General features: G+C 34.4%; 2 protein-coding genes across 3 annotated transcripts; both read left to right on the top strand.

The window, feature by feature from the left end:
* The first annotated feature begins 778 nt into the window (after nucleotides 1-778).
* LOC105142523 (DNA repair metallo-beta-lactamase family protein) lies at nucleotides 779-5,456 on the top strand. 2 transcript variants are annotated; one of them, XM_011050190.1, is made up of 6 exons: nucleotides 779-1,093; nucleotides 1,277-1,485; nucleotides 1,802-1,909; nucleotides 2,183-2,456; nucleotides 2,532-2,885; nucleotides 4,271-5,456. In XM_011050190.1, exons 1-5 carry the CDS (start codon nucleotides 796-798, stop codon nucleotides 2,861-2,863), a joined length of 1,221 nt encoding a protein of 406 aa, XP_011048492.1. In that variant the 5' UTR covers nucleotides 779-795; the 3' UTR covers nucleotides 2,864-2,885; nucleotides 4,271-5,456. The 2 variants fall into 2 exon arrangements, with proteins under 2 accessions (XP_011048492.1, XP_011048491.1); XM_011050189.1 differs by having other exon boundaries at nucleotides 2,183-2,885.
* A 3,623-nt stretch (nucleotides 5,457-9,079) lies between these two features.
* Nucleotides 9,080-11,903, top strand: LOC105142522 (G-type lectin S-receptor-like serine/threonine-protein kinase At2g19130). Its single transcript, XM_011050187.1, has one exon. The coding sequence runs from the start codon at nucleotides 9,184-9,186 to the stop codon at nucleotides 11,641-11,643; it is 2,460 nt and encodes an 819-aa protein (XP_011048489.1). The 5' UTR covers nucleotides 9,080-9,183; the 3' UTR covers nucleotides 11,644-11,903.
* Nucleotides 11,904-12,299: the final 396 nt, after the last annotated feature.

The raw sequence follows: 12,299 nt of genomic DNA, 5'->3' as shown, positions 1-12,299 counted from the left end.
ATTGGATTTAAAAAACCTTTTCAAGTATACATCTATTTTTCTAGCATTTTTGATGGAAAATACTACCACAAATTTATTTTTTTTACAAGAGGATCTATTAACATCAAGGCTTTTTTTAGTAGCCAAGCAAATATTCTATCTTCATGATCCACTTTATCTTTCTTCGTAACTAAAAAAATAAATAAAAAATATTAAATTTAAAAAACTAAAAGGATCGAAAAAGAGTGAAAATAAAAATTGTGGACTAAAACATCTTTTTTTTAGATTAACGTGAGTATCCGGGCCGGCTTGCGCGCATCACGATTAATCCCAACTAAAACACCATTTTTGCTCAAAGGCATCAATGACCACTTGGTTTTTTTACGGGTTTTTAACTTTAATCATGTGACTTAGAACTTTGACTTTTAATTGTAAAATAAAAGAAATTGGTCATTAAAAGAGAAAAAAGTTTAAAAATCAAAATGAAATAAAAAAAGCAATGACCAATATGTGAATAGTAAAACAGTGAATGAGCAGTGAAATGTATCTTAACGCCCAACAAATAAACATGAATTTCCTGTTTTGTTTAGGTTTTTTTAAGATTAGATTTAGATAATCCGAAATTCTTATATGATATATAAATATTAATTAGGTTATAATTATTGATTTTTTATTCGAATATGATGAAGCACATCTTATACGATTTCATTCTTCAAATTTTCTACCTCCGAAATATCTCTCAATAAGATAAAATAAATCAAAAAACAATTCAAATAGAATCAAATTTCCCCGCCAAAACCTCCTTCTCTCTCTCGAATGTCGATGGAGAAAGGTTTGATATCAGTGGATCGATTCACCGAGTCAAGCCAGGCATACTTCTTGACTCACTTACACACGGACCACACTCAAGGCTTGACCTCAAAATGGGGAAAAGGTCCTCTCTTTTGCTCCAAACTAACCGCTAAGCTCCTACCTTTCAAGTTCCCTGATTTCAACCTCTCTCTACTTCGCGTCGTCGATCTTCACATCTGGCATTCCTTTTCTCTCATCTCTCCGACCACCGGATCTCAAATCACCGCTCATGTCATGGCTGTCGACGCCCACCACTGCCCTGGTACGCCAATTTTTTTATGTTTTCTTTTTTATCCCGGGACCCATCGGCCGAGTTCGCTTGCTTATTAAATTGCTATGCATGAGATATTTTGGGAATCAATTTCGGAAAGAAAAATAAATACCTTTCCGAAATCACTTCTTTTATGGTTGGCTATGGCGATTTGATGGGATTGAACTGTAACAGGAGGGGTCATGTTTTTGTTTCGCGGGGAGTTTGGATGCTTGATGTATACAGGGGATTTTCGATGGGAAGTTGATAGTGAAAGGGCAAAGGATGCGAGGAATAAGCTGCTTAATGTTCTCAAGAATGAGACGGTTGATGTTCTTTACTTGGATAATACGTATTGCAATCCGTCGTATGATTTTCCCACTCGAGAAGTTGCTGCTCAGCAGGTAGGATTTGCATATTTCTTGTTCACACAGCAGTTCTTTCTTTGAGTGGTTTTTGGTAAGTGCTGACGATTAATGTACATTGCGGAGAATGGATACCGGTTGATAGGGATGAAGTGTGGATAGAGAGCTAAATGTTGGTGCTGAAAATGAGAAAATATAGTGAGCAATTGATTAGTATTCGTGTCTTAGGAATGGTCATGAAAGTAAGTAGATTTATTTTAAGTTTATGGGCTTGGCGGAGATTACAGTGCTTCAAAATAAGAAAAAGATCAATTGTACAGCTTTTTTTACTGGTTTAATTACTTGGTAATGACAGGTTGTTGACATCATTGCTTCTCATCCGGAACATGACATCGTTATTGGGATTGATACTTTGGGGAAAGAAGAGCTTCTAATTCACATTTCTCATCTGCTTAACATAAAGGTACGATCATCGTTGATGTTGATGGAAGATTATGATCTTCTATATGCGTGGATTATGAAGGATGTGTTTCTGTAAAGCACAGAACCAAGTTCTTAGCTCAGTTACCATGCCTGTTTATTGTTTTTATTATGATTCTAGGGTACTCACATTTTCTCATCGTTTTACAAGAAATTAGGTGTTGGATGAAATTTAGTGAGTTACTTGCAAATTACATTTGCGAACTATTTCTGGTTCAGGTTTGTTTTAGCTTTAATTTCCTTTCCTTCTTTGAAGATTTGGGTGTGGCCAGAACGTTTACAAACCATGCATCTTCTTGGATTCCATGACACATTCACAACTAAAACTTCTCTAACAAGAGTCCGAGCAGTTCCTCGTTACAGTTTCAGCGTTGAAACCTTAGAGGGATTAAACACAATGCGGCCAACAATAGGAATCATGCCATCTGGTCTTCCATGGGTGCTGAAACCTGTTAAAGGAGATGGCAATCTCTTCGGTTCTCTCTTAACTTCTCGTTACAAAAAAAGACAGCCATCTGATAAGCTGGACGGTAATTTAGGATATGCTGAAAGGTATCACCAGTACATGTTTTCAGTTCCTTACTCTGATCACTCATGCTTTGCGGAGATACAAGAGTTTATTGAACTTGTCCAGCCAACTAACGTGAAAGGTATTGTGTCTTCATCATCTTGTTATGTTGACCCACTTTACTACTTCGGTCGCCTTTGTGGTGTCAACCAACCACCAAAGAGGTTCGTCTACAAGAACGAAGGGAAAAGGAGAGGTAAAAAAGAAGTTGTTGTATCTTATTTTGAAAGTGGTAGTTCTCCCAAGGCAGGAAGGAAAAAAAGCAGGCCAGTAAGAGTGGATTATAAAAGGGTTAATGTAAGCAGAGCGAGCGCATCAAGAAGAGTGCGCCGAGGGGCCAAAATTGTGGAAAGTGACTGTTCAGATTAAAAGTGTTAACTTTTGTGATTGGGTGAGCCAAAAAAAATACTTGTCGAAATACTTGCAATCGAGCATATATCTGTAGAACTCTGGTATGGGTATCATGTGGTACCGAAAGTTGCTGGAAATGATAATTTGCCCTATTTTCCGTATCTCGAGTTTTACTGTGCAGTAGTTGATGAACTTCATCATGAAGGATACAGTGATCCAAATTCTTCAGGTATTTTGTTAATGCAAAACTTATGGGATTTTGTCTGCTAGTGCACCCCTTATAGATATTTAAACTCTCTCAATTAACATCATCAGACACTAACTGAGAGGCTTTCAGTGCAGGCATTCACCAAGGTTTATAAGTGCTTTGCCTCATCTCATTCTGCATGTCAAACTTGATTGTATGAGCTGAAAATGTTCATTAGTAGTGTAATGTATTGAAGAATCAAGAAATGGGTTGTAGCCTCGTTGGGTCCTCTGTTAAGGTGACTTTGGTTTGACTGCAAAGTCACTACTTCTTACGGTCGACAGTCGGCCAGAACTCAACACACCGTCCACCCTTGAAATGATGCGAAGAAAAATGGCCACCTAAGTTTGAATTGGTGGTGATTTTGTGTCATGTTGCAGAAACCTGTGAGAAATTCGTGGAATTCTACATAATTTTCTTAGGAAAACTCAAAACTTCTGCTACCTTTTTGGAATGCCTTTGCCAGAACCACCTTTTTGGTCATGTTGAGCTGATGATATCTTAGTTGTTTTCTGTCAATGCTGGCTCCAGCTATTTGAATGTGGCTGCTGTGCATGCTAGCGCACTTAATCATGTGTGATCCTGCTGTTGTTTGCACTTGTTCATGTTGCTGATTCCTTAGTTTCTTTGCTCAACTTTTGTCCTCTCAGTTGCTGTTTTGGCACTAAAAAACCTTAGATGATACAGGATGCAAATGCAACATACCCAGGACCACCGTTTTTACTCTTACATGTCCATGGTAATCCATGATACTCTGCCATATATAGTGTAACATAGTTGATCTTTACACCATGTAATGGTAAAAAATTTCAGAAAAATCGTAGATTAGGAAATATAATGCCAAAGAAAATAAGAAAACTGTACAACTAACCAGGACTTTACCTTCACAATGACCTCAATAAGGGTTTCCTGCAAAGCCTGCCATACTAAAACATTGAAGTATACTCACGTGGAGAGTTCAATGAGCACTATGATATATTATTCATTAGAATCAAAGCGACTGCCTTGTTTGAGACGTGCCGATGCTACTGACTAGCCTCCTCAGTTTCTAGAATCAAGTCATACTTTTCTTTCTTGTTTGTTGTATGTGACTGAGACATCAAGACTACAAACTGTGGTTAAACAGCTTGCATAATGTTCACATGGATAAACATTTCACGCCCATTAAGTTTCTGCAGGAGAAATGCCATCAATGAAGCCGAGGAGGTGAGCGTTTAGGTTTTTAGAAATCACTTTTCCATACTCCCCTCTTCATAGCATTTACTTTTGATCATGTGCTGGTGCGTGCATACACTTTCCAAGCATGCATATAATAATAAGAAGTAGAGTTAGGATATTCAGGTGTTGAAAAATTTCTCGAGTGAATTTAGAATCTTCTACTGTCTGTATTTTTTTCTTGTCCTGTTCAAGCATGTTGTATCTGTTGTTCAAAAGAAAACAACCATCATGGCTATCAGGTTTGGTGTTTCAATATAATTTTTGCGTCTATGGATGAGGATTTCAGATCCGTTTTCTGCAAGCATAATGCTATGCATCCAGAGGAAAGAAGAAAAAGAAGGCGAGATATCAGATCATAAGTGGCTTGTTTCACAATGTTAGTTATACCACTTTTATAAGTGGCTTGTTTCAGGCAGGGAGAGATTTGGAAGCAAAAAAGCTTTTCAAGGATATGCGTGCCCAAAGCCATTTCCCAGATTTAATGACCTACTCAACTTTGCTTGATGGCTTAAGAAAACAAGGGTACCTTGATCAAGTGTTGGGACTATTTCGTGACATGCAAAAAAGTTACTTGAAGCCTCATGATTTGGTGATCTATGATATCATAATCATTGCCATGTGCAGATCTAGGAAGCTCAAAGATGCATTGGAGTTGTTTTCGGAACTCAGTCAAAGGGCTGCAGCCTGATGCTCGGGCTTGGACAATAGTAATCAAAGGACTTTGCAGAGAAGGATTGCTAGATGAAGCAGACAAAGCTTTCAGACAAATGGAAGAGGATGACGGCCCACCAGATAATTGTTCTTATAATGTTTTTATCTGAGGATTTCTCCAGCACAAGGATCCAAGGACAGTACAACTTATCAGTGAGATGAAAAGCCAAGGATTCTCAGCATATACGCAAACAACAAAGTTGGTGGTAGATGATGATCGTATTCTCAAACAGTTGCTTGGATTTGGTGAAGTACGTGTTTGGGACTAGCATTTGATTCTTGTGGGTTATAAATCGATACATGCGGGCTTATGTGTCTGTCAACATGTGTTTTGATAGATTTAATTGATGAAAGCTATTCAAGTTTTCTCTTCATCATCCTAATTAAGACGCCTCTTCTTCAACCAAATAAGAATATTGGTAGATTAGTATTGAATCACTTATTCATTCCATGGATATCTGTCATGGTGCATTTCTGCATGGAATACTACCCCTTCTCTTTTTTTCTTAGTTTTTGGGTCTTTTGTTCTGTTCATTTGGAAGACAAGATGATGTAGCTGTTTGAAAGAAATGTTAATATAATTTTGATTGGCATTAAGTCATTTGTTAATATGGGATTGCATGTTTTGTCTCTTTAGCAAATTTCTTGTAAGATTACGCTCTGAAAGTGTTAATATGTTGTATTATATAATAGTGACACCTGTGTGTTTCATTATAGGATGTGTTTGTGGAAATAAATGTTAGTTTAGGTAGCCAGTTGCTTAGATATACGTTTTATTATTATATTTATATAAATATATATATATATTTATTATTAATAAAAATTTAATTTAATGTTAATATTTATATAATATTAAATTAATAAATCTAGAGTAAAGATAAAGTTTATGAGATAAACATGCTTTGTTAGGAAAATTATAAAGTTGTTATAATTATAATATTCTTATTATATTAATAAATTGTTCCTAAAATATTCATGGTTGATACTCTTTTAAATACTAAATATTTATTAGAGTGGTAAAAATTGATACATATTATGTTCTTTTTTTTTTTTATGAAAGGAAGCAACTGTTTTTATAAGTTTGGGTATAAGGAATACGTAAAATTAATATGTAGATACTTGTCATAAAATATGTACAATGAACTGACAAGTATGATAATTTTATATGGAGAAATTACATGTTTATGGAAAGGCTCATGTAATGGTTGTATAAGTAATCATTAAACTTGAAATTACTAAATTATCTTATATAGAGAATATTATGTTATGATTTTGTTACATGTTATCTTAATTGAGGTAACAAAAGAGTAGATATTTAATATGAAATATATGAAGGTATTTGAATGATCAAGAGATTATTTATGATCCTAGTGAATTAGAAAATAAATGTTTTATTTATTTTTAAATATCATTGATCGAGAAATCTTTAGCCAAAATGGAATGAAATTTGAAAAAAAATTTAAATTTTATTCAAACGATCAATAACTATTATGTAAAAAATAAACATCATTTAACATAACAGATATACTCTATACTTTTATATTAAATCAAAATATTATTGATGAAAATATATTAATTATACTGAGAAACCGATTACTGAAAGGTTAAGTCAAATCACTATAACTTTTTTAATATTTAGGAGATCATGACATGTTGTTAAACGATAGACTTGATCTTCAAATATAAATTAATTAATTCTTGAATTGATAATAAATTAAATTGTTTAATTAATTTATTTCTATTTAATTATAATTATAATTTATATTTAAGCCAGCATATTAAGAACCTAATAAGTTAGACACATTAAGAATTATTAATTATAAATTAAATTAAGATGATTAAATTAAGTATTATTTAATTAAAATATATTTTAAAAATTAAAGACTAGAATATAATTATTACAGGAATTATATTTCTAAATCTAAAAAAAATTAAATAAAAACTTGATTGGTTAAATTTATAAAATTATCCTTCAATAATATATGTATATTATTTAAGGGTTAAACAAATATTTTATTATTTATAGAATTTTTAGGATTCCCTGTAAATATAAAGTTAAGCCTATTATTTATAAATAAAAAAAGAGTGGTTATTTGTTAGTCAGAAAAATTATGCAAACACAATATTAAAACTATAGATATAATAATTTCTCTTTTCTAAATAGGGATTTATGAGATTTTTTATAGGTGATTTGTGTAGATTATTTTTGAAGGTCGGATAATTGAATGGTTTGTGATTTACGATAACCCAGTTTTTAAAAAATTATTCAAACCCAAAAAAAATAATCAAATTTTAGATAATAAATCCCTAAATAATTTTAAATGTATCTAATGGGATCATAGAGATTTTTAAATAATTTTGTTTTATAATTTTCCCTGTGTGTATAATATTCAAAAAACCAATAGTTATATTAGAACTATCATTAGGAGGTTGTTGATTACATGTTTTAATTGTTATTAATATTAATTTCAAATTAATTTTACATGAAAAAATTAATTTTTCCAAAATTAATTTTTTTCATCTGATTTTTTTTTAAAATAATTCAATAATTATTCCGGTCAGCCGAAAGTTTTTCCAAATCTTCATCCTTGTCGTCGAGGATAATCTTTCAAGGGTATATAGGTGAAAACCAAGTCAAGACTGATCCAATTTCAACCTTTTGGAATGGATTATTTTTAGTCTTCTTGATTTTCTCTCTTTTGGTTTATATTTAAATCAATTTAAACCCAATTAAATCAGCCGAATCTTGATATGCCAAAACATTGTTTCATTAAACATGTAATGAATTTTTTTATCATAAAAAATCACGCAAGCCAAAAATATATTTTATATGTTCATGAAAGTGATTGGAGTGAGTTTTCCACAGGACAAATGAGAGCAACCAACTCGATCTTAACTACGGCTAAAATAAAAGAAACACCTTTGGTTTCTTAATTAATTCATTAAAATTGACTTTTCTAATTAACACCTTTGATTATTGTTAATGATAGGTTTAGTTTTGAATTGATGGTTGAGATGTATTGTTTTACTAATCAACTAATGTAATTTATCTAATACTTCATATCTCAAACAATTTGAACCATTATAAAAAAAAAAATTGAGTAAATTGATTAAAAGTATACAAAAAAAATTATATTAACTTTTTTTTTGTTCCTTTAAGAGAATTGATTAAAGTAAAATTTTGATTTTAATTTTATATAATTTTTTTATTTAAATCAAACAAGTATTCCTAATCAAATGTATTTATAAATCTTCTTTCAATTAAGAGTTAAAAAAAGAAATTTAAATACCTTCAAGAGAATAATGATGAAAAATATTCACAAACATGTAGCTATATCAAGAAATTAATAGCCAGTGGTAAATATTAATATGAAATAATATTTTACAAGAGTTCTTGGCTACGTGGCCTTTCTTCCATGGAGACCAAGCTCGAGTCCCCAGTCCTCTGTCTGGTCATGACAAACCATTAATTGTCTTCCACAGAATTCAAGTTCGATGTCTTGAAGGTTGCAAGATGGAACTTTGAATTTTCTTTTCTTGGCACGAGAATGACTTTTTTTTTATCATAAAAAAACTAATTTGAAGGAAAAAAAATTCAAGATTGGTTAAAAATGCAGCCGAAAACAAACGCTAAATTAATATTTATTGAAAGAAAAAAAATATGAGACACATATTTACGTATTTATTTCAAATTGTCATTTTCGCTTTAATGAATGCATCAACCACCACATGCAAATAATTATAAATGACAACAAATACTTTTAGATTTATTGGGATTTTATTATTGAAATAATGTAATGAGTAAATGGAAATTTAACCAAATTTGATAGATATTGAAAAATAGGTTTAACTTTAATTTTTTTCATATATATATATATTTTGGATTTAAATGAAAATTGATTGAGAATATCGTATGGTAATAAAATAAATAAATAAATGATGGGAAGATGGCATTGGGCAAACCATGTTGAATGTGTCCAAAAGAAAGCTAAGTTGACTTAGGATCCGAAACAACAGACTTTGATTTCTTTGGCAAATGCTTACGTAGCATATTGAGACAAAGTCTTGCTTTCTCTCATTCAGACTCTATTAAACTAGCTGTAGTGTACATTCTTGCCCCTCACCATCTCAATTTTGCCTGCAAAATTCTTTAGCAGCAGCCATGGATGTCCGAAACAATCCATGGATCATGTTTTTTGTTATCTTTTTTTGTTTTCCTCTCAACTCCCATGTCTCCCTTGGAGCTGATACAATCTCTGCAAACACTTCTCTCTCTGGAGACCAAACTATTGTCTCAGCACGCAAAGCCTTTGAACTTGGTTTCTTCCATCCAGGAAACTCCTCAAATTACTATATAGGCATGTGGTACTATAGAGATAAAGTGTCTGAACAGACCATAGTTTGGGTAGCAAACAGAGAGACACCCGTTTCTGATAGATTTTCTTCAGAGTTAAGGATTTCTGGTGGTAATTTAGTGCTCTTTAATGAGTCCAATATCCCAATTTGGTCCACAAATTTGAGCTCTAGTAGGTCAAGTTCTGTGGAAGCAGTTCTTGGTGATGATGGAAATCTTGTTTTGAGAGATGGGTCTAATTCATCAGTGTCACCGCTATGGCAGTCTTTTGATTTTCCAGCGGATACATGGCTGCCTGGTGCCAAGGTTGGATTGAACAAAATCACCAAAAGGAACACACTTCTCATTTCATGGAAAAGCAAAGATAATCCTTCACCGGGTCTTTTCTCTCTTGAGCTAGACCCAGATCAGAGTCGATATTTGATCTTTTGGAATAGGTCTAAAGACTATTGGAGTAGTGGATCATGGAATGGACTGATTTTCAGCTTAGTTCCTGAAATGAGATCCAACTATATTTACAACTTTAGTTATGTTAACGATACTAAGGAGAGCTATTTCACCTATTCATTGTACAATAAAACACTCATATCTCGGTTTGTGATGGCGGCTGGAGGACAGATTCAGCAACAATCATGGTTGGAGAGTACCCAGCAATGGTTTTTGTTCTGGTCTCAACCAAAGACGCAATGTGAGGTTTATGCTTACTGCGGGGCTTTCGGAAGCTGTAATGGGAATTCACAGCCTTTCTGCAACTGCTTGAGAGGTTTCAACCCGAAAAAAGGGGATGACTGGAAGTCGGAGGTTTTTTCTGGTGGATGTAAGAGGGTATCAACTCTGCAATGTGGGAATTCTAGTATTGTTAATGGGAAGAGAGACAGATTTTTCTCAAGTAACAATATCAAGTTGCCTGCAAATCCACAGACAGTACTGGCAGCCAGGAGTGCACAAGAATGCGAATCAACTTGCTTGAGCAACTGCACTTGTACTGCCTATGCTTATGATGACAGTCTGTGCTCAGTTTGGTTCGGCGATCTTTTGGATATGAAACAACGTGCAGATGAATCAAATGGAAGCACCATCTATATCAGGCTTGCAGCATCTGAGTTTTCAAGTTCGAAGAATGATAAGGGGATAGTTATTGGTGGTGTTGTGGGCTCAGTGGTGATAGCGTCTCTCTTTGGCCTTGTTCTGTTTGTATTTTTGAGGAGGAGGAAACCAGTCAACACGGGGAAAGCGGTAGAAGGTTCACTGATAGCTTTTGGGTACAGAGATCTACAGAATGCGACAAAGAATTTCTCAGAGAAATTGGGAGGAGGAGGTTTTGGTTCTGTTTTCAAAGGGGTGTTGCCTGATACGAGTGTCATAGCTGTGAAGAAGCTCGAAAGCATCATCCAAGGGGAGAAGCAATTCCGCTCAGAAGTAAGCACAATCGGGACAATCCAGCACGTCACTCTTGTTCGCCTTCGTGGGTTCTGCTCGGAGGGTAATAAGAAGCTGTTGGTCTATGACTACATGCCGAATGGTTCTCTTGATTCCCATCTTTTCTCTGAGGACTCAAAAAAGGTCTTAGACTGGAAAACTCGGTACGGTATTGCTTTGGGGACAGCTAGAGGATTATATTATCTCCATGAGAAATGCAGGGATTGTATCATACACTGCGATATAAAGCCTGAGAACATCCTTTTAGATGCTCAGTTTTTCCCTAAAGTGGCAGATTTTGGCCTGGCGAAGCTTGTCGGCCGGGATTTTAGCAGGGTGCTAACAACCATGAGAGGTACAAGAGGTTATCTTGCACCAGAGTGGATTTCTGGTGTGCCTATAACTGCCAAAGCAGACGTTTACAGTTATGGAATGATGCTTTTTGAAGTTGTATCAGGAAGGAGAAACTCTGAGCAATCTGAAGATGGAAAAGTGAAGTTCTTCCCAAGTTATGCTGCAAGCCAAATCAATCAAGAGCATGGTGAAATCCTTAGCCTATTGGACCACAGGTTGGAGGGGAATGCTGATCTTGAAGAGCTAACAAGAATCTGTAAAGTTGCTTGTTGGTGCATCCAAGATGATGAAGTCCACAGGCCATCAATGGGTCAGGTAGTTCAGATCCTCGAAGGGCTTGTGAACGTGAACCCACCTCCGGTTCCAAGATCTCTCAAAGTGTTTGTTGACATCCAGGAGAGCATAATTTTCTTCACAGAGTCATCCTCTAGCCAAAGTTCACAGGCACAGAGCCACACCTCCACTGCTTCTTCTCAGACCAAGAGCACCACATAAAACACAAGTTCCAAGTCTTAAAAAAGAGAACCAAGAAGGCATTTCGAGAAATCGGGTTAGAGTAACTGTGTAATGCTGCTGTTATATATGCAATAGTCTTGGATGATTGTACTAGATAAAATTATCCTCTTTAAATGGTTTGTATATTATTTGTAAGCTAATTTCAGAATATTTCTGAGGATGGCAGAAATGCTGTGGCTTCTACTGTCGTGAAAGCCTGCTTCTTAATACATTTTATGTTTCATGCTTCATGACATCAACCTCAGCTTGTAACTGGTTTTTAAGATATCTCGACACAGCTAAATATATACACAATCTTTGACAAGGGCAAGCAGCGGCTGTTAGCAAGTCTAATCAGACCATTTCATCAGGCTCAATCCATGTTGGGAAAACTAGTAACAACCGGATATCAATTTACCCGAATTAATTCAGCAGAATACAATTCACAATTCACAAGTCCCAATTCTTTTCCTCTTTGTGTAGTAAAACAGAATCAAACAATGACCAAATATAATACAAATAATCACAAAATCAACACCAAGACTTTTTAACGTGGAAAATCCAATGTGGGAAAAACCACGGGACCGTAGTCTACCTAAAAACTTCCACTATCAACAAATAATGGGTTCACAATCATTCTTTCTCAGATTCAACTA

The sequence above is a fragment of the Populus euphratica genome, unplaced genomic scaffold (genome assembly GCF_000495115.2).
Source record: "Populus euphratica unplaced genomic scaffold, PopEup_1.0 scaffold147.1, whole genome shotgun sequence".
Taxonomy (NCBI): Eukaryota; Viridiplantae; Streptophyta; class Magnoliopsida; order Malpighiales; family Salicaceae; genus Populus; species Populus euphratica.
The sequence above is the reverse complement of the archived record's forward strand: the minus strand, read 5'-3'. Positions and strand labels throughout refer to the sequence as shown.

What these genes read in the sequence shown, in the direction of transcription:
- LOC105142523 (XM_011050189.1), top strand. Translation starts at nt 796, where the DNA reads ATGTCGATGGAGAAAGGTTTGATATCAGTGGATCGATTCACCGAGTCA. An exon ending in GAGAAGTTGCTGCTCAGCAG is followed by an intron (nt 1,486 to 1,801) that starts GTAGGATTTGCA and finishes TGGTAATGACAG; the next exon opens with GTTGTTGACATCATTGCTTC. An exon ending in CTCATCTGCTTAACATAAAG is followed by an intron (nt 1,910 to 2,182) that starts GTACGATCATCG and finishes CCTTCTTTGAAG; the next exon opens with ATTTGGGTGTGGCCAGAACG.
- LOC105142522 (XM_011050187.1), top strand. Translation starts at nt 9,184, where the DNA reads ATGGATGTCCGAAACAATCCATGGATCATGTTTTTTGTTATCTTTTTT.